The sequence below is a fragment of the Sinohyriopsis cumingii genome, chromosome 1 (genome assembly GCF_028554795.1).
Source record: "Sinohyriopsis cumingii isolate HCF-2022 chromosome 1, ASM2855479v2, whole genome shotgun sequence".
NCBI lineage: Eukaryota > Metazoa > Mollusca > Bivalvia > Unionida > Unionidae > Sinohyriopsis > Sinohyriopsis cumingii.
This window is the reverse complement of record NC_142961.1, coordinates 28,299,982-28,326,956: the sequence shown is the minus strand read 5'-3', so window position 1 is coordinate 28,326,956 and position 26,975 is coordinate 28,299,982. Positions and strand designations below refer to the sequence as shown.

The following is a 26,975-nucleotide window of genomic DNA, read 5'->3' as shown; positions in this document are numbered from 1 at the left end:
GTTTCTCATGGACAATGGTCACGCTTCAAGTAGAACTTTCTTTATCACTACCATTAAGGCCGTTTTGTCCAGGTTAGGTTATGATTCACATCATTATAATGGGCACTCCTACCACAAGGAGGCAGCTACCAGTGCTGCTAAGGCTGGAATTCCAGACCATCTTATCCAAACCTTAGTTCGATGGTCCTCTACTTCATAATGTAGATATATTCAGGTGCACCCAGACAGAATTAGCTTTGCACAGAGACAGATGTCACAGCATGTGCCTCACTAGTTGGTTCATGCTTGTGTCAATCAATGCAACTTAGTCAGACCATCATACAATTTTATTTTTTTATTATTATTATTATTATTAGTATATTTTTTTTTACACTTCAAAGACACTGTATTGCTGTCCCTATCCTACATGATCCTTTCAGTTGTATCATCTATCAGTGGACAAGTGAATTCTATACTTGCTACCTAATACGTATGTCTAACATTTCTACCTTTACGCACATCAGGTTTATCATGCGGTTCCAAACCTATTTCATGCATTTTCAATCATTATTATCGGTATATATGCTTACGTTTCCTTTAAATTGAGGGCCTTCATTACAGTCGCACTGTTCCATAGTCACAGCGCTCCCTTCACTTCATTTGGGCCATTGCCAAGTTTCATGCATTCACAACATTGCTTTTGACGCCCAATTTGTGTCAGTACTTAAATGTACTCAACTATTATGCCCATATATTTCATACCCGCTTCCTACGGTTTATGTATGGAGCTGATGCTTGTTATCATAGCATCCTCAGGATCAGACTTGTCGAGTTTCAGTTATCACAGGTATCGGACACTCTTCACAACCCTACAAACTCCCCCAGGTCTCTCTTCCTGAGGTATTCCTATAGAACAAATTCAGAGCTGGGCTGGTGCAGCGTGCTGAGACAAGATTTGCCCCCATTATGCCAAAGATTGTTTTATATGTACAATAAAGTGTCTATTGAACCTATGTATTGTGTGTTATTAAAATTAAAATTATTATATCTTTTTCTGGCATGCATATGAAACAAAGTGTTACAAATAACAGCTATTTTAAATATCCTAAAAGTTAGATTTTTAGAGGAATCAAAATCACTTGAATACCGTGTCTGTATGTAATGATCTTTCAGTCTCATTGTGACTGTTTTCTTTAGCCAATCAACTGATGGAAATGGCTCAGATATCCATAATATTCAGACTTCAATCACAAAGTTTGCTTGATAAAAAAATGTCATTTAAAATGGCATATGACAATTCTTGCATCATGTCAGATAGTGTGAAAATATAATTTTTAAATTTTATTTACTTTCCAGTGACAAAGTCTGAAATATAACACCTCTAATTCCGATAAAAATGCTTGTATGAAATTTGCTGGTTTCTACATTAAACATAGAAAGTTTGGTACTTTTTCTTAAGAATAAAACTCTTCATAACAAATCAATGTGTATATTTTCAATATCAGTAGTCAAGACTGTAATTAGAACCAAAAAGAAAAAAGATGTAACAAAACCAACTTTCATTATCACACACAAAATACTGATCTGGTATGTAGTTGACCATTCAACTTAACCAAATATGACAGCTAAGTAAGCTTTATGTATTGTGGAGGCCTTACATGTGCTATGTGATAAAAATCATGTGTACATCTTAAAATAAATTAAACTCAAAATAATAATTTTGGGTAAGTCTATTTATAATGTTTGTGAAAGAGAACTTATTTTTTTAAAAAGAAAAAGCTGACAAGGGAAAAATTAATTAAAAACTGAAAGGATAGTAGAAAAACTGAAGAAGAAAAAAAACCCACAGCAAATCAAGAACAGAAAAATCAAAATTGTCTGATATTTCAATTCATGAAATGTATCTCAGTTGTCTTATTGTTTACAATAAATAACACATTTAATGTTTTTATAATAAATAGTTTTAATATCCAACAGCTATATAAAATGTTTGGGGAAAAATACACAGCAGGGACCAAAAGGTTTTGGAAACCTTGATGGATTGATATATATACATGCATATATATTATTGCCATTGTTGTTGATTTCCTTACCTATATCAAAATATGTTGCAAGCAAGACAAAATATGGCAATGTGCACTACTGCTATGCATGATCTATCTTTGTCTATCGATGCCCAATGTATTAAAAACCAGGTTTTATCTCAACTCATTTTTAAAAGTAGACTTGGGTCTTTCCCAATCAATATATGCCAATATAATGGTAGTCAACTCTAAAATGATGGTCAGTGTCATTCAAACGATTAATTAGATCACTAAACCAGTATTGGGGGTTGGGGTGAGATACAAAAAGAATGTCTGGAGCTCACAAGGGAGGTCAGTGTGCATTACCCAAAAACTGTGAATAATTAAAGCTATCTACTCGTATAAGCTTAAAAAAATAACTGGAAATTCAATGAAAGAAAAATAAAAACATTTAATACATTTTCAAACAGAAAAATAGTTGGAAGACAAATCCATACACACACATATACATGCACACACATAATCACAACCACACAGACATTAAATAAAAAAAGTACACAATTTCCTGTCTTTAAAATCCATTGGAATAGTTTCTTAACTAGATGAAGTCTTTGCTGCACTCATTTGTTCAGTAGGTTTGTTACAAGGTAATGCAATTGTCCTTTGTGTTCATCTTTTCACTCATTAGAGACTGGATGGTACTGTTTTTCAACTTTCCCAAAGATACTAGTTAGGATGTTTAAACATGTATGGGAGTGTCAAATATGAAATAGCCACACTAGTTAGGATGTTTAAACATGTATGGGAGTGTCAAATATGCAATGGCCACACTAGTTAGGATCTTTAAACATGTATGGGAGTGTCAAATATGCAATGGCCACACTAGTTAGGATCTTTAAACATGTATGGGAGTGTCAAATATGAAATAGCCACACTAGTTAGGATGTTTAAACATGTATTGGAGTGCCAATATGAAATACCCACACTGGTTAGGATGTTTAAACATGTACAGGAGTGTCAATATAAAACAGCCACACTAATTAGGATGTTTAAACATGTATGAGAGTGTCAAATATGCAATAGCCACACTACTTAGGATGTTTAAACATGTATGGGAGTGTCAAATATGAAATAGCCACACTAGTCAGGATGTATAAACATGTATGGGAGTGTCAAATATGCAATAGCCACACTAGTTAGGATGTTTAAATATGTATTGGAGTGTCAATATGAAATACCCACACTGGTTAGGATGTTTAAATATGTATGGGAGTGTCAATATAAAATAGCCACACTAATTATAATGTTTAAACATGTATGGGAGTGTCAAATATGCAATAGCCACACTAGTCAGGATGTTTAAACAGGTATGGGAGTGTCAAATATGAAATAGCCACACTACTTAGGATGTTTAAACATGTATGGGAGTGCCAAATATGCAGTTGCCACACTAGTTAGGATGTTTAAACATGTATGAGAGTGTCAAATATGCAATAGCCACACTAGTCAGGATGTTTAAACAGGTATGGGAGTGTCAAATATGCAATTGCCACACTAGTTAGGATCTTTAAACATGTATGGGAGTGTCAAATATGCAATTACCACACTAGTTAGGATCTTTAAACATGTATGGGAGTGTCAAATATGCAATTACCACACTAGTTAGGATCTTTAAACATGTATGGGAGTGTCAAATATGCAATGGCCACACTAGTCAGGATGTTTAAACAGGTATGGGAGTGTCAAATATGCAATTGCCACACTAGTTAGGATGTTTAAACATGTATGGGAGTGTCAAATATGCAATTACCACACTAGTTAGGATCTTTAAACATGTATGGGAGTGTCAAATATGCAATTGCCACACTAGTTAGGATGTTTAAACATGTATGGGAGTGTCAAATATGAAATGGCCACACTAGTTAGGATGTTTAAACATGTATGGGAGTGTCAAATATGCAATTACCACACTAGTTAGGATCTTTAAACATGTATGGGAGTGTCAAATATGCAATTACCACACTAGTTAGGATCTTTAAACATGTATGGGAGTGTCAAATATGCAATTGCCACACTAGTTAGGATGTTTAAACATGTATGGGAGTGTCAAATATGAAATGGCCACACTAGTTAAGAAGTTTAAATATATATGGGAGTGTCAAATATGAAATGGCCACACTAGTTAAGAAGTTTAAATATGTATGGGAGTGTCAAATATGAAATGGCCACACTAGTTAATAAGTTTAAATATGTATGGGAGTGTCAAATATGAAATGGCCACACTAGTTAAGAAGTTACTTAATAAATTGAAGCATGGATTCATGCATTCCTATAATGCTGACCCATGTTACCACGTCAATGAATGATGTACATGCCAGACAGACTAAGCGACTAATGTTTAATAAGGGGAGATGCTACTTTTGTTGTTTGGTTTTTCTTTTAAGAAAACAATTTCTGGCCCTGAAATAGCATTAAAAAATTTTTTTGCTCTTATTTAAAGGAAAAAGAGCCTATTATTTCCATCTTAGATGAAGGAAAATATTTTTAAAAAATTAAAAGAAAAAATATATCCTAGTTTGAAAGAATATCCCATGTGATCACCCCATAAGATGATTGATCTCTAATGCTGATACAGTGTTTGAAGTATGTGCAAAGAATAAAATGTTTCCCCCTTACAGTACTTCACAAAGTCAAATTTCATCAAAACCAGGAGTGCTCAGAATTTAGTTTTGCTGGGTTTTGCACACTTCACTCATGGTTAACCTTCATGAATCATAGCAGTGTGTCAACATTTTGGCCTAAAAAATGAATTACCCTTCCACACTATTCCAACTGTCACAGCTGTGTTTCAACACTTTACCCTCAAAAATGAACCACCCTTCCACACTATTCTGTCACAGCTGTGTTTCAATACTTTGCCCTCATAAATGAACCACCCTTCCACACTATTCCAATGGTCAAAACTGTAATTCAACAATTTGCCCTCAAAAATGAACCACCCTTCCTCACTATTCCAACTGTCACAGCTGTGTTTCAACACTCTGCCCTCATAAATGAACCACCCTTCCACACTATTCCAACTGTCACAGCTGTGTTTCAACACTCTGTCCTCATAAATGAACCACCCTTCCACACTATTCCAATGGTCAAAGCTGTAATTCAACAATTTGCCCTCAAAAATGAGTCACCCTTTCACACTATTCCAACTGTCACACCTGAGTTTCAACAATCTGCCCTCATAAATGAACCAACCTTCCACACTATTCCAATGGTCAAAGCTGTAATTCAACAACTTGCCCTCAAAAATGAGTCACCCTTTCACACTATTCCAATTGTCACACCTGAGTTTCAACACTTCATTCCATCTGATAACAACTGAAAAATTCCAACTATTCCAACTGTCACAGCTGTGTTTCAACACTCTGCCCTCATAAATGAACCACCCTTCCACACTATTCCAATGGCCAAAGCTGTAATTCAAACAATTTGCCCTCAAAAATGAGTCACCCTTTCACACTATTCCAATTGTCACACCTGAGTTTCAACACTTCCTTTCCATCTGATAACTGAAAAATTCCAACTATTCCAACTGTCACAGCTGTGTTTCAACACTCTGCCCTCATAAATGAACCACCCTTCCACACTATTCCAACTGTCACAGCTGTGTTTAAACACTCTGCCCTCATAAATGAACCACCCTTCCACACTATTCAAACTGTCACAGCTGTGTTTAAACACTCTGCCCTCATAAATGAACCACCCTTCCACACTATTCCAATTGTCACAGCTGTTTCAACACTCTGCCCTCATAAATGAACCACCCTTCCACACTATTCTGTCACAGCTGTGTTTCAACACTCTGCCCTCATAAATGAATTACCCTTCCACACTATTCTGTTACAGCTGTGTTTCAACACTTTGCCCTAAAAAATGAACCACCCTTCCACACTATTCTGTCACACCTGTGTTTCAACACTTTGCCCTCAAAAATGAGTCACCCTGTCACACTATTCCAGTTGTCACACCTGAGTTTCAACATTTTGTCTCCATTCTGATACAAATGAAACATGTCACTTGGCTTTTGAATTTTAAACAGCAATCATGTGAACAAATTTTAAAAAAATGACTCATCTTGTAAATTTGTACCTGTCTTTTGCTGTGATAGTCTTGCCAGGTGATGTAATCACAGGCAGGGGGTCAGGTAAGTTAAGCTGCGCACCTGCCCAAGTGTACTGACAATTACAGTAATTTTTCAAGTAATAATAAAATCCCATGGCTGCCGCAATGCCTGATGTAGCTGTTATGGTTACTTCCTTTCCATCTGATAACAACTGAAAAATTTACATGCAATAATTAGTTCTAATCAATACAAATTTCTACTTCTAGTTTGAAATTCACCAGTAATCCATATCTTATAATGTGAAATCAAATTATATTTTTCAAATATTTACATCTGAAATTTTCCTCTTCACTTAAGAAAAAATGTGAGTCTTTTACTGTTGAACAAAACAATATTCCCGCAACATCATTTCTATTATAATCATAGTCTGATCTGTAAATATTATATAGATCTGAATAACTGAAGAAGAGGGTACCTTAAGAATCAAAGTTTTAAGAAAAGTGAAATTAAATGCCATCCATCTGGTAATTATTGTCCCCACTTGACCTTTGCGGTGTCCCCACTTGACCTTTGCATAACTGTAATTACATGGTAATTTTTTTAAATTTTCTGTTGAAACTGTGAAAACATCTGATTATATTTCATCCTATGTCAATAAATAAGGAACTCTGCATTCATCTTCAACTTCTCTTTAATCATCAACATGTACCACAAGGTATTTTATGTAAAATAATAAACATAATTATCTGCATCATCTACAGTAGCAGCCTACCAACCAAGGACATTTTTCTGTCCCCCCCCCCCCCAAGGGAACAAGAATGCAATCAGAAGAAAACATATTTAGGGCAAGGATACCATGAATGACGCAGTACATGCCACCCCAGTGTTAACTGTCCTCTGTGTAGATAACAAATTTGTGTGCAGAAGCTACCTTTCTTCTTTTGGTCACATTGACCATGAGCTTTGACCCTCTAACCAAAAACTGACAGGCTTTTTCTTTATCTCAACTGTAAGTCATCAGTAACATTTGATCCATTCTTTGATCTAGAACTAATAACTACTTTTCTTTTTTCAGTCACAATGACCTTAGCCTTTTACCTTTTGAAACCCAAATAATAACAGTGCTTGTTTACTCCAAGTGAAAGTCATTCACAACATTTGGTACTGGTATGTGATGTAGAACTAATGTTGCTGTGAAGATGCCTTTTTTCACTTTTAGTCACACTGAGCTTGGCCTTTGACCCTTTCACCCCAAAATATACAAAACTTCTTCCCTACATTAAGTGCAAGCCATCCACAAAATCTGGTAACTATAGATGATGGAGAACTAAAGATATTATGCAAAAATATAATTGGTAATAGGATGGATGGATGGGCAGTTGGATAAATGGACAACATGAAAACATAATATGCTCCATCTTAGGGTGTTTGTACAAAAATTGTAAGAAATCATTCTAGTACAAACATCCATCTACTAAAGTTTTGAAAACCAAATCTTACAGGTGTTGAGTTTTCTGGTTATAAGAAGCTGCTTTCTGGACAATGTACAGAGAAAATGACTAAAGAATGTGAAAAGACGAAGCAAAATTGTTAAACCCTTTGACGCAAACAGAATATTCCTGAATGGCATCCCAAACTATAGGTTTATGAGCTTTGCCAGTCCCATTTGTTAAAACTCTATGGTCTTAAACTCAATAAAAGAAAAGAGCAAAACCCAACAAGTTTTATAAAATTCAACAACTAATTTACTTCCCTAGAATACAAAGTGAAAAATTAAAATTACAATATGGCAGTCCAAAAGCATCAAGTACTCAAAAATGAATTCCAGTTGTGTTCCAAATGAAGTCCAATCTATTGTGCTGATGAGCTAACAGTCTTGATGTATCACTGTGATATAATCCCAAATGTCTTTAAATGAATTCATGGTAATTCCTGAACAGTTACTTAGTCCTAAAGTTTATGAGTACCTTCTATTTATAACGAATAATTGAAATAAATAATTAAACCATCTCAACTAAACATAAATAATGTTGATCCTACTAAGGCTGATATTTAAGATAGGAATAATTAATTCTTGGGTAAAACTCAATTATATATAAAAAAACAAGACACAATTTCAGAACCAAGATGATGGTAAAATATTCAATTCCAGATCATTCAAACTTGTCAACAAGGCTATGTCCTTTAGCGGATAACCAATCAGAAATTAGGTGACCCAGAATTTCCTTGGGGAAAACCAATGACCTGAAATCAAATTCATCAACAATATCACATCTACACATTCCAAGGTCAAAAGGCAATAAAAACATTTACCCAAAATAATTAGCTTATCTTAAAGTACAAACTCACAATAATAAACAAAATTTGCTATATAATGTTGCTTACTAAATGAATCATACAAATCTATAATAATAAAAATTAACACACATAACACAGATACACACAACACAAAAACTTGGATGAGGCATGGTGGCTCAGTCGTTATCACGCTAGACTCATGAACAAAAGGGTGCAGGTTCTAATTTTACCATCAGATCAGCCTAAGTATCCTACAATGGTATGTTCGTAGGTAGGGCAATATACTCCAACTGCCTCAGCACTAAATGACCTACTTCTGTTACTGAGCCATTTCAATGAGATGCCAACAATTATGTCGGCATTTCAATGAAACCCCCACAATCATGTGGGCATTTCAATGAGACCACAACAATGCATGTGGGCATTTCAATGAAACCTCCACAATCATGTGGGCATTTCAATGATACCCCCACAATCATTAGGGCAAGTCAATGAGACCACAACAATGCATGTGGGTATTTCAATAAGACCACAACAATGCATGTAGGCATTTCAATGAGACCACAACAATGCATGTGGGCATTTCAATGAAACCCTTACAATCATGTGGGCATTTCAATGAAACCCCCACAATCATGTGGGCATTTCACTGATACCACCACAATCATGAGGGCAAGTCAATGAGACCACGACAATGCATGTGGACATTTCAATAAGACCACAACAATGCATGTAGGCATTTCAATGAGACCACAACAATGCATGTGGGCATTTCAATGAAACCCCAACAATCATGTGGGCATTTCAATGAAACCCCCACAATCATGAGGGCAAGTCAATGAGACCCTAACAATGCATGTGGGCATTTCAATAAGGCCCCCCACAATCATGTGGGCATTTCAATGAAACCCCAACAATGCATGTGGGCATTTCAATGAGACCCCAACAGTGTATATGGGCATTTCAATGAGACCCCCACAATCATGTCATCGTTTCAACAAGACCCCAACAATGCATGTCATCATTTCAATGAAACTTCAAAAAATGCACGTGGGCATGCCAATGAGATACCAACAATCATGTGGGCATTTCAATTCCATTTTATTCTGAGTAAACTTGATGACTCCTGCTAAAAAGCTTTATACAATGGTGCCTGTGTAATTGCAATTTTCATCCTCTGTTCTACTTACATTGAAAATGTCTAAGTTAGTAGGGCCTGGGGGTGGCCTCAGAACAACTTGGAATGCTTTGCCCCGATCTCCCAGCACCCGATTAATCAGATCCTGGGCTGCCTGCCTTTGGTCATGTAATGATATCTTTGGTCTTAGATGGACAAGTGGAAAATCTGCAGGAAATGCAACATAAATTAAATATAGGGTTAAGTTTAACAATTATAATTCACCCTAAAGTATATCATATGACTTTTAAAAAATTGAATGCAATAGTTTCATAATGAATCTTAATACTGTTGAGCCTAACACTGCAAATACTGCCAGAAATTCCTCTTCCCATCTGCCCAAATAGGTGAGACAAAAACAAAATGAATACTGTACTGCAGGTATTTCTGCATTAGAAAAATTTGTCAGTTTTGTATAAAAACAGTTGCATATAAGATTATTGCACCCTCATTCTAATCCCTTGTGTACATTACAACATCATCACTGATTCTCATATCATTGTCAACATATGTAAACGTTTTGATAATTTTTTAGCAGTTCCTTTAATTCACAACCAAACTTTACATATGATCGAGAAACACAGGAGTGGCTTTTTATTAGGCCAGCTGGTATAATTAGGTATGACCGCAAAAGGAAGAGTGAAACACATGGTCACTGACTATATAAGATAGGTGACTGCTAATTACATGACATTTATATGGGAAATTTGATAAGGGAAATTAGAATATATATATACATACATACATGGTAAGATTTAACAAGATACTTTTCATCTCATTTGTGACTGCTAAATTGTTAAATTTCTATACTGTTAAAAATTCCAGCTACATGATGCAATGCCAATACAACAACGAAGGCATATTTTAACCTTTAAATGCCAATACAACAACGAAAACACAGTTTAACCTTCAAATGCCAATACAACAATGAAGGCACAGCTTAACCTTCAAATGCCAATACAACAATGAAGGCAAGTTTAACCTTCAAATGCCAATACAACAATGAAGGCATGGTTTAACCTTCAAATGCCAATACAACAATGAAGACACAGCTTAACCTTCAAATGCCAATACAACAACGAAGGCACAGGTTAACCTTCAAATGTCAATACAACAATGAAGGCACGGTTTAATCTTCAAATGCCAATACAACAATGAAGGCACAGATTAACCTTCAAATACCAATACAACAACGAAGGCATAGTTTAACCTTCAAATGCCAATACAACAATGAAAGCACAGTATAACCTTCAAATGCCAATACAACAATGAAGGCACAGTTTAACCTTCAAATGCCAATACAACAATGAAGACACAGCTTAACCTTCAAATGCCAATACAACAATGAAGGCACAGGTTAACCTTCAAATGCCAATACAACAATGAAGGCACGGTTTAACCTTCAAATGCCAATACAACAATGAAGCATAGTTTAACCTTCAAATGCCAATACAACAATGAAGGCACAGTTTAACCTTCAAATGCCAATACAACAATGAAGGCACGGTTTAACCTTCAAATGCCCATACAACAATGAAGGCACAGTTTAACCTTAAAATGCCAATACAAAAATGAAAGCACAGTTTAACCTTCAAATGAATCTTCATCATCTGGACAAAATTATTTAATACAAAAACAATTCTTACATATTTAATTTATGATTGTTCAAAATAAAAAAGTTGTAAAAGCTATATAGGAGAAATGTATGACAGTTATACACATCTTGACCATCTGACCTCACAAGTTATGGATTTTATACTCTGGTTAATCAATACACAAAACTGCATACATAATTTGTTCTGAACTGTAGGAATATAAGCTATATCAAACAAATTCTTTCCCCCAAATCAAAACAAAGCATGAATATGGTTTTGTATTTATTAAATTCTCTGTTGTCAAATATTTTTAGCTTTACTGTATGAATGAAATCAAAACAAACTGGTATTTTACTGTATGAATGAAATCAAAACAAACTGGTATTTTAAAAAGGTTGATTCATTATGTCTAAAAGATATACATGTATGGACATAAAAGAATACACCTAAGCAGTTTGAATGTGAGTGTGTGATATACAACCAGGAAGTGAACAGCTGTACTGAATGTCAGATAAAGCATGCAAGAATAAATTGCTATGTAATAGCGTTCTTTATTCAGTGGCATACTGACTGGAAAGTATTATAATGTATCATAAGACACATTTTGAAAAAATAAAAGATAAAATTTGAAAAATAACAAATAAAATATGTATATGTATAAATTTCTCTAAATACTATGTTCAAAATCCTTATTTTGTATGGTTTTTTTTCTTAAAAATCCATATATGAAATTTCTTGTTTGATTCTTCATTTCACAAGTTAGTGCTGCAATCAATTCGAAAAAATGTCTGAGGAATAAAATGTTGAAACATTTAAAGCATTGTCCTATTTTATACAGGATAACATTAGGGCCAAAGGATACATTTTTATACAGGATAACATGGAGGCCAAAGGATACATTTTTATACAAGATAACATGGAGGCCAAAGGATACATTTTTATACAGGATAACATGGAGGCCAAAGGATACATTTTTGTCTATGTTCAAATAAAAACAGCTTACCCCACATGTGATTTTGTTAACATCCATGCATGTAGTTATAGATAATTTATCATTTAAAATGTTTAACAACGTAATAAGTTCAAAACACCAGAATAAAATTCATTTTTCTTGTGTGCTCTTGGATATTTTGATATGGAATCCAAGGTCAACTAGTTTGATCAAGATATTGTAGTTTGTCATATTATGGCTCAAAGATACTAAACTATGAGCTTACCTTGTCTTGCAAGCACAAGTTTTGCCAGTAGAAGCCAGTACTGCAAATAATAAATAATTAATTATATTATGAACAATAATAATAATAATAATAATAATAATAATAATAATAATAATAACAATAATAATGTTAATGATGATGATGATGATAAATGGAATTCTATGGTTGCTAAATATGTATCCTTGTTCTTGACTTCCACCCTAAAGCTTGAGTCTTTTGAGTACTATACATACTCAATTATAAGTCAACTCAAACTGCAAACAACAAAGATCCTGATCTGCTGTATCATAATGAGCCTGCAGATTAGGGTCCATGCTGTTTGTTCTACTGATTGCTCCTAACAAAATGCTCAAACCAAGATCTGCTGGTGCATTATGTGATGGCAGATCTGGGTCTATACAGTTTGCAGTTGTACTCATCTTAAAAGCAAGTATATACAGTAACTTAAGGACTGCCTAGAGTGAAGGTCACTTTGGTATGTACATTTGTCTTTTCACGTCCATTGATTATGTACATTTGTCTTTCCATGTCCACTGATTGATTATGTACATTTGTCTTTTCATGTCCACTGATTATGTACATTTGACTTTTCATGTCCAGTGATTATGTACATTGGTCTTTCCATATCCATTGATTGATTATGTACATTTGTCTTTCCATGTCCATTGATTATGTACATTGGTCATTTCATGTCCATTGAGTATGTACATTGGTCTTTTCATGTCCATTGATTATGTACATTAGTCTTACCATGGTTGGCCCGGTGTCAGGATAATGTGACTGGGTGGGACATCATGCTACATGTCTGCGGCATGATGCCCCAGTGCTAGACATCACTATAAACTGCCACACTGCAGACATCGTAGCGATATGACTAGAAAATTGTTAAAGCTACGTTAAAAATCCAAATCATATCACATCACATCACTTTTCATGCCCACTGATTATGTACATTTGTCTTTTCATGTCCACTGATTATGTACATTGTTTTTTTCATGTCCACTTGTCTTTTCACATCCATTGATAATGTACATTAGTCTTTCCATGTCCACTGATTGATTATGTACATTTGTCTTTCAATGTCCATTGATCTTTTCATGTCCATTGATTATGTACATTTGTCTTTTCATGTCCACTGATTATGTACATTTGTCTTTTCATGTTCATTGATTATGTACATTTGTCTTTTCATGTCCATTGATTATGTACATTTGTCTTTTCATATCCATTGATTATGTACATTTGTCTTTTCATGTCCATTGATAATGTACATTTGACTTTCCATGTCCATTGATTGATTATGTACATTTGTCTTTCCATGTCCATTGATTATGTACATTTGTCTTTTCATGTCCACTGATTATGTACATTTGTCTTTTCATGTCCATTGATTATGTACATTGGTCTTTTCATGTCCATTGATTATGTACATTTGTCTTTTCATGTCCATTGATTGATTATGTACATTTGTCTTTCCATGTCCATTGATTATGTACATTTGTCTTTCCATGTCCATTGATTATGTACATTTGTCTTTCCATGTCAATTGATTATGTACATTTGTCTTTCCATGTCCATTGATTATGTACATTTGTCTTTTCATGTCAATTGATTATGTACATTTGTCTTTTCATGTCCACTGATTATGTACATTGGTCTTTTCATGTCCATTGATTATGTACATTTGTCTTTTCATGTCCATTGATAATGTACATTTGTCTTTCCATGTCCATTGATTGATTATGTACATTTGTCTTTCCATGTCCATTGAGATTTTCATGTCCATTGATTATGTACATTGGGCTTTTCATGTCCATTGATTATGTACATTGGTCTTTCCATGTCCATTGATTATGTACATTGGTCTTTCCATGTCCATTGATTATGTACATTTGTCTTTCCATGTCCATTGATTATGTACATTTGTCTTTTCATGTTCATTGATTATGTACATTGGTCTTTTCATGTCCATTGATTATGTACATTTGTCTTTTCATGTCCATTGATTATGTACATTGGTCTTTCCATGTCCACTGATTATGTACATTTGTCTTTTCATGTCCACTGATCATGTACATTGGTCTTTCCATGTCCACTGATGATGTACATTTGTCTTTTCATGTCCATTGATTATGTACATTGGGCTTTTCATGTCCATTGATTATGTACATTTGTCTTTCCATGTCCATTGATTATGTACATTTCTCTTTTCATGTCCATTGATTATGTACATTTGTCTTTTCATGTCCATTGATAATGTACATTTGTCTTTCCATGTCCATTGATTGATTATGTACATTTGTCTTTCCATGTCCATTGAGATTTTCATGTCCATTGATTATGTACATTGGGCTTTTCATGTCCATTGATTATGTACATTGGTCTTTCCATGTCCATTGATTATGTACATTGGTCTTTCCATGTCCATTGATTATGTACATTTGTCTTTCCATGTCCATTGATTATGTACATTTGTCTTTTCATGTTCATTGATTATGTACATTGGTCTTTTCATGTCCATTGATTATGTACATTTGTCTTTTCATGTCCATTGATTATGTACATTGGTCTTTCCATGTCCACTGATTATGTACATTTGTCTTTTCATGTCCACTGATCATGTACATTGGTCTTTCCATGTCCACTGATTATGTACATTTGTCTTTTCATGTCCATTGATTATGTACATTGGGCTTTTCATGTCCATTGATTATGTACATTTGTCTTTCCATGTCCATTGATTATGTACATTTGTCTTTTCATGTCCACTGATTATGTACATTTGTCTTTTCATGTCCATTGATTATGTACATTGGTCTTTTCACATCCATTGATAATGTACATTAGTCTTTCCATGTCCACTGATTGATTATGTACATTTGTCTTTCAATGTCCATTGATCTTTTCATGTCCATTGATTATGTACATTTGTCTTTTCATGTCCACTGATTATGTACATTTGTCTTTTCATGTCCATTGATTATGTACATTTGTCTTTTCATGTCCATTGATTATGTACATTTGTCTTTTCATATCCATTGATTATGTACATTTGTCTTTTCATGTCCATTGATAATGTACATTTGACTTTCCATGTCCATTGATTGATTATGTACATTTGTCTTTCCATGTCCATTGATTATGTACATTTGTCTTTTCATGTCCACTGATTATGTACATTTGTCTTTTCATGTCCATTGATTATGTACATTGGTCTTTTCATGTCCATTGATTATGTACATTTGTCTTTTCATGTCCATTGATTGATTATGTACATTTGTCTTTCCATGTCCATTGATTATGTACATTTGTCTTTCCATGTCCATTGATTATGTACATTTGTCTTTCCATTTCCATTGATTATGTACATTTGTCTTTCCATGTCAATTGATTATGTACATTTGTCTTTCCATGTCCATTGATTATGTACATTTGTCTTTTCATGTCAATTGATTATGTACATTTGTCTTTTCATGTCCACTGATTATGTACATTGGTCTTTTCATGTCCATTGATTATGTACATTTGTCTTTTCATGTCCATTGATAATGTACATTTGTCTTTTCATGTCCATTGATTGATTATGTACATTTGTCTTTCCATGTCCATTGAGATTTTCATGTCCATTGATTATGTACATTGGGCTTTTCATGTCCATTGATTATGTACATTGGTCTTTCCATGTCCATTGATTATGTACATTGGTCTTTCCATGTCCATTGATTATGTACATTTGTCTTTCCATGTCCATTGATTATGTACATTTGTCTTTTCATGTTCATTGATTATGTACATCGGTCTTTTCATGTCCATTGATTATGTACATTTGTCTTTTCATGTCCATTGATTATGTACATTGGTCTTTCCATGTCCACTGATTATGTACATTTGTCTTTTCATGTCCACCGATTATGTACATTGGTCTTTCCATGTCCACTGATTATGTACATTTGTCTTTTCATGTCCATTGATTATGTACATTGGGCTTTTCATGTCCATTGATTATGTACATTTGTCTTTCCATGTCCATTGATTATGTACATTGGTCTTTCCATGTCCATTGATTATGTACATTTGTCTTTCCATGTCCATTGATTATGTACATTTGTCTTTTCATGTCCATTGATTATGTACATTTGTCTTTTCATGTTCATTGATTATATACATTGGTCTTTTCATGTCCATTGATTATGTACATTTGTCTTTTCGTGTCCATTGATTATGTACATTGGTCTTTCCATGTCCACTGATTATGTACATTTGTCTTTTCATGTCCACTGATTATGTACATTGGTCTTTCCATGTCCATTGATTATATACATTGGGCTTTTCATGTCCATTGATTATGTACATTGGTCTTTCCATGTCCATTGATTATGTACATTGGTCTTTCCATGTCCATTGATTATGTACATTTGTCTTTTCATGTCCACTGATTATATACATTTGTCTTTCCATGTCCATTGATTATGTACATTGGTCTTTTCATGTCCATTGATTATGCACATTTGTCTTTTCATTGTCCCCTGATTATGTACATTTGTCTTTCCATGTCCATTGATTATGTACATTTGTCTTTCCATGTCCATTGATTATGTACATTGGTCTTTCCATGTCCACTGATTATGTACATTTGTCTTTTCATGTCCACTGATTATGTACATTGCTCTTTCCATGTACATTGATTATGTACATTGGTCTTTCCATGTCCATTGATTATGTACATTGGTCTTTTCATGTCCATTGATTATGTACATTGGTCTTTCCATGTCCATTGATTATGTACATTGGTCTTTTCATGTCCATTGATTATGTACATTAGTCTTACCATGGTTGGCCCGGTGTCAGGATAATGTGACTGGGTGGGACATCATGCTACATGTCTGCGGCATGATGCCCCAGTGCTAGACATCACTATAAACTGCCACATTGCAGACATCGTAGCGATATGACTAGAAAATTGTTAAAGCTACGTTAAAAATCCAAATCATATCACATCACATCACTTTTCATGCCCACTGATTATGTACATTTGTCTTTTCATGCCCACTGATTATGTACCTTGTTTTTTTCATGTCCACTTGTCTTTTCACATCCATTTGTTAATGTACATTAGTCTTTCCATGTCCACTGATTGATTATGTACATTTGTCTTTCAATGTCCATTGATCTTTTCATGTCCATTGATTATGTACATTGGTCTTTTCATGTCCATTGATTATGTACATTTGTCTTTTCATGTCCACTGATTATGTACATTTGTCTTTTCATGTCCATTGATTATGTACATTTGTCTTTTCATGTCCATTGATTATGTACATTTGTCTTTTCATGTCCATTGATTATGTACATTTGTCTTTTCATGTCCATTGATAATGTACATTTGTCTTTCCATGTCCATTGATTGATTATGTACATTTGTCTTTTCATGTCCATTGATTATGTACATTTGTCTTTTCATGTCCACTGATTATGTACATTTGTCTTTTCATGTCCATTGATTATGTACATTGGTCTTTTCATGTCCATTGATTATGTACATTTGTCTTTTCATGTCCATTGATTGATTATGTACATTTGTCTTTCCATGTCCATTGATTATGTACATTTGTCTTTCCATGTCAATTGATTATGTACATTTGTCTTTTCATGTCCACTGATTATGTACATTGGTCTTTTCATGTCCATTGATTATGTACATTTGTCTTTTCATGTCCATTGATAATGTACATTTGTCTTTCCATGTCCATTGATTGATTATGTACATTTGTCTTTCCATGTCCATTGAGATTTTCATGTCCATTGATTATGTACATTGGGCTTTTCATGTCCATTGATTATGTACATTGGTCTTTCCATGTCCATTGATTATGTACATTGGTCTTTCCATGTCCATTGATTATGTACATTTGTCTTTCCATGTCCATTGATTATGTACATTTGTCTTTTCATGTTCATTGATTATGTACATTGGTCTTTTCATGTCCATTGATTATGTACATTTGTCTTTTCATGTCCATTTATTATGTACATTGGTCTTTCCATGTCCATTGATTATGTACATTTGTCTTTTCATGTCCACTGATTATGTACATTGGTCTTTCCATGTCCACTGATTATGTACATTTGTCTTTTCATGTCCACTGATTATGTACATTGGTCTTTCCATGTCCATTGATTATGTACATTGGGCTTTTCATGTCCATTGATTATGTACATTTGTCTTTCCATGTCCATTGATTATATACATTTGTCTTTCCATGTCCATTGATTATGTACATTGGTCTTTTCATGTCCATTGATTATGTACATTTGTCTTTTCATGTCCACTGATTATGTACATTGGTCTTTTCATGTCCATTGATTATGTACATTGGGCTTTTCATGTCCATTGATTATGTACATTTGTCTTTTCATGTCCATTGATTATGTACATTTGTCTTTCCATGTCCATTGATTATGTACATTTGTCTTTTCATGTCCATTGATTATGTACATCTGTCTTTTCATGTCCATTGATTATGTAAATTGGTCTTTTCATGTCCATTGATTATGTACATTTGTCTTTCCATGTCCATTGATTATGTACATTGGTCTTTCCATGTCCATTGATTATGTACATTGGTCTTTCCAGGTCCATTGATTATGTACATTTGTCTTTCCATGTCCATTGATTATGTACATTTGTCTTTTCATGTTCATTGATTATGTACATTGGTCTTTTCATGTCCACTGATTATGTACATTGGTCTTTCCATGTCCATTGATTATGTACATTGGGCTTTTCATGTCCATTGATTATGTACATTGGTCTTTCCATGTCCATTGATTATGTACATTGGTCTTTCCATGTCCATTGATTATGTACATTTGTCTTTTCATGTCCACTGATTATATACATTTGTCTTTCCATGTCCATTGATTATGTACATTGGTCTTTTCATGTCCATTGATTATGCATATTTGTCTTTTCATTGTCCCCTGATTATGTACATTTGTCTTTCCATGTCCACTGATTATGTACATTGGTCTTTTCATGTCCATTGATTATGCACATTTGTCTTTTCATGTCCATTGATTATGTACATGGTTACAGAGAACAGATTTCCATAGTTTCCAAGCAATGAAAGTAATAAGTACAGATGGATCCTAGAACCAAGTTCAGTATTTTGATTTTCATGCCCAGTAAGTGCATACGTGGTTACTCTGTGTGTGTGTGTTTGTTTGGGGGTGGGTGGGTATGAATAGTTTCTGTTATGACACAGGGCCTAAGTTTGTAGAGTTACAAATTGATCTCAAAGCATCATCTAAAGGTCTCTGTCTGATATGTGTTGATAATATGGTTCCTGATCACATGCCAATAATCAGATGATTCAGGAGTTATTTGAAATTTGTGTAAATCACCCCTACTCCTCTAACTCCACCATTATGGTAGAAATCAATATTTTAAAACATTCTTCACAAGCTATACCCCAAGGGCAACTGCTGATCCAAGTTTTTTGCATGTAGCTTTAGTGGTGAATGAGGAATTTAGTGACCATATATATACTCACAAGTCCAACTGAAAACTGCATAAACAAAGGTATTCTGGTGCATAATGCACTGGCATATATGGGTCTATGCAGTGTGTTAGTAGTAATCTGTAGTAAAAACACCTGATCTGCTGATTATGCAACTGTAGATCAGGGTCTATGTTGTATGCAGCTGGACTGGACTTATAAGTGAGTACATACAGTATTATGGACTGTACCACAGTATTGCTATATTTCTTTGAAAACAGTGGGATAATGTCTTTATTTAATGAGGGGTAACTCAATGTATTTCAGATAAGTAACTTTCCTTGAGACCTTCAAGCTACCTCCCAATATACATGTATTTTAACTCTACCATATATACTCACTTATAAGCCAAGTCAATCTGCAAAAAACAAAGATCCTGATCTGCCGTAGCATGATTATTCCTATGAAACTGCACAGATCTGGATCTGCGAGCATATTATGCACCAGCAGATCTGGATCTATGCAGTTTGCATTTGGACTCATAAGCAAGTATGTATTGTATTTATATGTATGTTTGTATAGAGTTAATAAGACATCAGCATATTCCTGACTATAAAATGTCTAACAAAAGTCAAGTACAAAAATGTAAGTATAAAAATTGAAAAAAGAACAGTCTACCAAATAAATGATGACTTGTAGTCTTGGAAGATAACAGATAACAGTAAATAAAATAAAAGATAAACTTAAAAATATATAATCCTTCAAATACTGTCTGAACTAGCTTTCAGACACAGAAAACTTTTACATGAGAAAGAGAGAGCTGATCCAAGTGGGGCAAATCATATTATTTAGATTGGGGGTCTCAAACTCAAACAAACCCGAGGGCCGCATGAGGGCATTTTCGCTGGACCAAGGGCTGCACCACCTTAGTTATCTCTCATGGCACCTTATGACGCCAATCATTTTGCAGACCACAAGATATGGCTTGGCAGGCTGCATGTGGTCCATGTGCCTCGTGTTTGAGACCCCTGATTTAGATCTACATTTAAAAGTTTCCTGAAAAATATGAAGTGAGTTTATACGAATCACTCCATGAAAAACTGCATAAACATATTTTACTAAATGTACCAATCTCCTTCTTGAGATACCATGGTGCCATCTATGCTTGGTCCAGGAACAATCTGAGAAGTTATGAGATGGCTAAGTGAAGCAAAAACCTATGGGTGGGTAATTGGAGAGAGCTTAATTGACATAAGTCAATGTTTCTGTTTTGTTTTAAATGGCCGTCATGATAGATATGGTTATTAAAATTATATGAATATCAAAAATGATCTTCCTTCTACAGGTTTTGTAATAATACAAAGCTATATATAACACACAATATTTCAGAATCTATACTTGAAATTTTTCCTGATCCCAGAATCTTTAGGTTCTTCTAATTACCCTAAGTGTAAGCTAATCCAGAATGTTTGGTAAGGGCACTTACTCTAAAAGCAAAGCTATTCTACAAAAAAAAAACATTTTTTTGATCCACAATGAACTTGACCTTTGATTTCTGTTTTACCACAAAATCAACATGCCTCTTCCATATCTTAAGTGCAATCACTCCACAAACTTTGGTCATTCAAGAAGCAGTCTAAAACAAGTGTTATTATGCAAAACCATTTTTCTTCTTTGAGTCAATGTGACCTTGACTTTTGATTTTGTTTACCCCAAACATCAACTGGCTTTGTTTCTGCCCAATGTGCAAGTTATCCACAAACACTGTTGAAGGTATGTGGTCAACAACTGCAATTTTTGTGCAGAAACTATTTATTTATTTCCTTGACCTTTAACCTTCACTGCACAAAATCAATAGACCTTTCCTTACCCCAAGTGCAAGCCATCCACAAAATTTGGTTTAGGTCCATGCTAAATAACTAATGTTAATGTGCAGAAACCATTTTCTTCTTTCAGTCATAGTGACCCCAACCTTTTACCTTTTTAATCCTGAAATAGATAGGCGTTACCTTACCCCAAGTGCAAGCCATCCACAAAGTTTGGTAACTGTGGATGGTGGAGAACACATGCTATTGTGCGGAAACAAAACTGGTAGCATATGGATGTACCGACAACGTCATGACATGACAATCTCTGCCTTTCATTTGCTGTATACAAATAATATTTGTTGACGGAACTGGCTAACTGTACACAATTTGTTGACGGAACTGGCTAACTGTACACAATATGGAAAAAACATCTCTGGCATCAAACTTTGCAGAAAAATAATAATTTTCATTCTTGGAAATAAGAAAAGTCATTCTTTTGTAATTTATTCATATTATTCCTACCTAGATGATAATTTGTTGAGTTTTGCATATGGTGTGTTCTGGGATCTCCATTATTCTTAAATTCATTAGCCCTTATCTTCTTGCAATAAAAACAGGAAAACTATTGTACCTCACAAACCCTCAACACATGATGCAATGCTTGTAAAACCCATTAAAGACACCTGACATCATGAGAACTCTGTGGTCATTTTACATAGCATATTAGTATAGCTTGTAGCAAGTAGAAACATTTAAAATTTCAAATCAATGCAGGGAAAAGGTTCTTTGATGAAATATTTAATTATAGTAAGTGTTGCATGAAGGAACAAGACAGAAATGTCATCAAAGGAAATGACTGAATAATATTCACCTACAAAATTAGGAAGGACCTATTTTTTTTAATTTTTAAGGCATAGAGAAAAGTAACCACCAACTGTAATGCCCTCATACGGGGCCTTCACTGTACCAAAGCCTCAATCCATTTTGAGAAAGATTAACCAGCGAACCAATTGCAAGGGCATGAGATCAGCTAAAGAAAAATTTGCTCAATTTGGGATGGTGCACATTTGTGAAGAAAATTAGAAAAGATAACAGGTTTAATATATTTTACATTTTATTATTTTATTTTCTTAATATAAATATTAAAACAAAATAATATCAAAGAAACTGTTAAAAATGAAGCAAAAGAATTGGTTAAAAATCCCTCAAACAAATAGAAAAAATAAATGAAACATGGAAATATTGGGTACAAATATGATATATCTGTTTCCTAATTTAGCTCAACAATAAACTTGTACAGGGAATACAAACAACAATAAAACTATGAACTTACTGTTGGACTTTATTTGTATACTTATTAACAAATGAATTAGATTTTTGGTGTCTGTACTATGTCATTTGTTGACCTTTAATATCTGTCTTGAGTTTTGTATCAGTTTTCCATAATTTTGCATTAATTTATTGATCTCTTTATAGTATACTTACACACCTTAAATAGTATGTCATTTTATTAATCTTTAAATAATATGTATTGGGAAATCAACAGTATAAATATCAAAACAAGTCAAAAATTGTACAAATGTTAAAACAGGTAATTTTTAAATTCCTTATAAATGATGCAAATTTTCAATGATATTCAAGAAACCGAATGCATTATAATGAAATGAAAAACTTTGTAGCAAAACAACAATTAAATACTTTTGTTTTTGACAATTTTAGTTTGAGAAACTCACAAGTATGCAATAAACAAAAACAAAATAGGATCCACATCCAAAAACTAAGGTAGACACCTGTGCTGCTCCATACAAATATTTAGCAAATGCTTAACAAACTGAAGAAAATAATTCAACATCTTTGCCTTGTTTTGCATGTCACTGCCATCTTTGTGTGCCTTTGCCATGTAAAAATTCAACAACTATCAACTCATAGATTAGATGCATGTCTTATATTTGTATAGTCCTACAACGTAATACATCAACTCTGATATTTGTTTTTGGGGGCAACTTACATACATAAATATCAGGGTCAATGTCTTACACTGTAGGACTAATATTTCTATAGATAGAACATGTATTAATAATGGGAAATATCCCATAAAGAAAATATTTTAAAATGTCTTTGAGTACTTCTCTTTTCATTTTTATGCATTAGTATTAAATAAAATATTTTTAAAAAAATCATAAGAATCCATTTTTGTTTGCCAAAAGTCATTTTTCAATATTAACCATAAACAAAAATAAAATACCTCTCCAAAAATAACAACAGACATTAAACATTTTTAATTCTTACAGTTATTCTTAATAAATTGGAACCAACGGGTTTTTTCCCCACAACTTGTTAGTTCAAAACGCCTCTGTACCGTCTTCGTGCGTCTCGGCTCGTCTTTGCGGTATTTTAGTAGGACCATTGTAAATAGTCAGATTGTAATCTTAACTGTCTTGCACAATGAAAAGTGTACGTATAAGATTGGAAGTAAAGATGATACTAATTACAATGAATGTCGTATTATCCTAATCACTGTAAGCAACGATACTAGTCTAGTAGACATATATATAATTAGTTATTATATAGTACATGTATGACAGGTCAATTGCAAGCAACGATACGAGCCCCTGTGTTTTGCGCCAGGCAAATCGGCGCCCTGTGCGTGCGTCGCCTTCGGCGCCACCTACTCGGGGGAAACAATACCGCAAACTTTTGGGACCCCCCCCCCCCCTGCAGCAATAGCCATTCCTTTTCGACGGTCCTGATTGTATGTATTCGTACGTCTCCATTAAATAACCTCCTATCCACGCCTCTGTGCATATACTGTGGATGTTTCCTGACATTGCATGACTATTCGATAGCAGTAATGTATATAAGGCATCATTACCATACAGGCTAGGAACTTGCTCGTGTTTGATTCCATTTTAAACTTTAATGTTGTTACTCCCAGCTTTCTTCATTCGATCATGTGATTTTTGACCTAGTCACATGACGTGTGCGAATAAATGCCTCGCTTTTAATAAAAGAATTTGATTCTGCAAATATGCGGCATAATTTAGATTTTTTTTTTCTTTACACAATGCGGCAAAAGAATGATGTATAACTATCCTTATCGAAATAAGTAAACAGAACAAATTTTTTTATTGTAAGCCGTATCATCATTGCGTTCGTTTTCCTGTACATGTACATGTACACGTACTATAACCGTCTATAGTCGGTGTGAGGTGTCTTGTTATTCAGATACACCATCAATATTGAAAGTTAATCTATATTGTTTCATTGATGTGTGTGTGTGTGTGTGTGTATATATATATATATATATATATATATATATATATATATATATATATATATATATATATATATATAACAAAAACGGAATATTTGCCACTTTTGAACAAGTCAAAATTCTCTACATGAAAGAAGTTTCCTTTACAATTTTTATAATTTCTTGGCTGTACATATAAATAAAAAAAATATTTTAAAGTCAATTCATCTATTTCTTCTTGCTTTTTCATTTATGCCGCTCTTTCGCCGCTCAGGCATATCTCGATTCTATTTTCTTTATTTGGCAGCGAAAATATTCCGTCTGCCAAACATATTTTCTCTGGTTTTGTTTTGTGTTCATTGTGATGTTGGAAATTCCTTAACAAAGTTTCGTTTCGTTGTGGAGTTTGTTGTTGTTGTTGTTGTTGTTAACGACATTTTTTAGCACAAGATAGTATTATACATGGTGGCCAGTATAAATGGTGGAGGAAGAACCCGGGAAAACCCCGGAAAGAACCACCGACCCATGAGAAGCTACCGGCAAGCTTTCCCCACATACTCACATTGGCCCAGCCCGAGACTCGAACCCACGCGGAGATGAGATAGCAGTGATCCGTAACGGTGAGCCCTTTAGACCACTCGGCCACTGTATTTTGGTTTTGTTTCCATTACTACAATGGACAGGGCAGAAAACATGTCCCAATGTTTGGCTAAACGAGGAGGCAGTCCTTTTCTTTTCTTTCCTTTTTAGCCAGAGAGTTGTGTGCACTTCTTTTAGGGGACATCCTTTCGGTTCAGGAGCAAAAAACTCACCGATCCCCATCCCTTTACCGCAGGTCTTTTTTATACTGGAATGCGTCGCCACTGATTGTCTTTACGTCGTATCAACTTGATGACAGGCATCACACGTCGTGGAGGGGTTCGCAACGGACTAAATCGGGACAGTTCTTGCTTGGACAAATCCAACAAACTTTGTAACATGCCCGATCTCTCTTGAACTTTGATTCTGGGGGCAGGTAATTTGTGAGCAGCTGCCACTGCCGTTAAAGAGGAGGATGGTGCTCCCGCTAAAGGAGAAGTTTTTGGAGACGCAGATTTCCATTCTTTCATTAAATGAGGAAGAACGGCTGTCAAATTGGGTTTGGCAGGCATCACCAGCACCGGAGAAGTGGAAGAAAATGAGGCTACTGGAGACGCGGTCACCGTTGCTGTAGGTCATGGCTTCTTGCGGAAAGAAGCTGTTTTCTGGGGTCTTTTCTGTGGGCTTTTCTTTTTCTTTTTCTGCAGGCTTTTCTTTTTCTGTTGCTATGACCTGGTCTTGATACCACTGCACTTTTTTTTTGGGGGGGGGGGAGTGGCTTTTTTCTTGGGGAGAACTTTGGGGGCATTGTGATCCCATTTTAAGAGGGAGCGAATAATGACACCTCCTAGAGAACCGCTACCTCCAGGTTTCAAAATGATTCCTTTTTGGTTCGAGTGTCGATGCGGGGATCGGCCAGTGGCGTAAAGGCTACTTTATTTATCTCAAAAAAGCGTTTGGATTGATGTGGAATGTGAATAATGCCTTGCAATAATTGATGTGCTGTAACCGTAAACCATCGTAAGACTTCTTTGTGACTGGATTCTAAGACACGAGCAGGTATTTGTGGATTTTTTTCGCGACTGATGCCGTTTAATGCACCAATCAATTTGACGGGAAGATGAGACTGAAGGGACGTCATCTTGACGCTGTGTGAGACAGACCCAGTGCCCAAGGTTTTTGTAGGTTTTTTTATGTTGTTGTTAAGTCGACGACGGAGACGTGGACACGACAGGCCTTCCGTCTTGGCACAAGTGGTGTAACAGATGGGTACGAAATCGGAAACAATTGGGGTGGGTGGGTTTTAAATCTACGAGTAAATAGGCTTGACGGGTTTGAGTGCCATCGTCGTACGCATGAGTCAGCCAAGGCTTTCCTACCTGTTTGGCTGCTAAGACTTGCACTTGCGATTTATCTCTAGGGCTTG

The 26,975-nt window shown here is 34.7% G+C and overlaps 1 protein-coding gene across 3 annotated transcripts in view; it reads right to left on the bottom strand.

Annotated features, from left to right (window-relative positions):
• The window catches only part of LOC149806597 (alpha-N-acetylglucosaminidase-like), a 131,126-nt gene extending 106,444 nt beyond the window's left edge, over nt 1–24,682 (bottom strand). For all 3 annotated transcript variants that reach the window (XM_089955329.1, XM_089955325.1, XM_089955336.1), the window contains exons 1-4: nt 24,590–24,682; nt 12,411–12,450; nt 9,612–9,766; nt 6,150–6,334 (exon numbers count right to left, since the gene is read on the bottom strand). In XM_089955329.1, the coding sequence (XP_089811455.1) occupies nt 6,150–6,334; nt 9,612–9,766; nt 12,411–12,450; nt 24,590–24,625 (416 nt within the window). In that variant the 5' untranslated portion in view covers nt 24,626–24,682. The remainder of the gene's footprint in view (nt 1–6,149; nt 6,335–9,611; nt 9,767–12,410; nt 12,451–24,589) is intronic.
• Between the last annotated feature and the right edge of the window lie 2,293 nt (nt 24,683–26,975).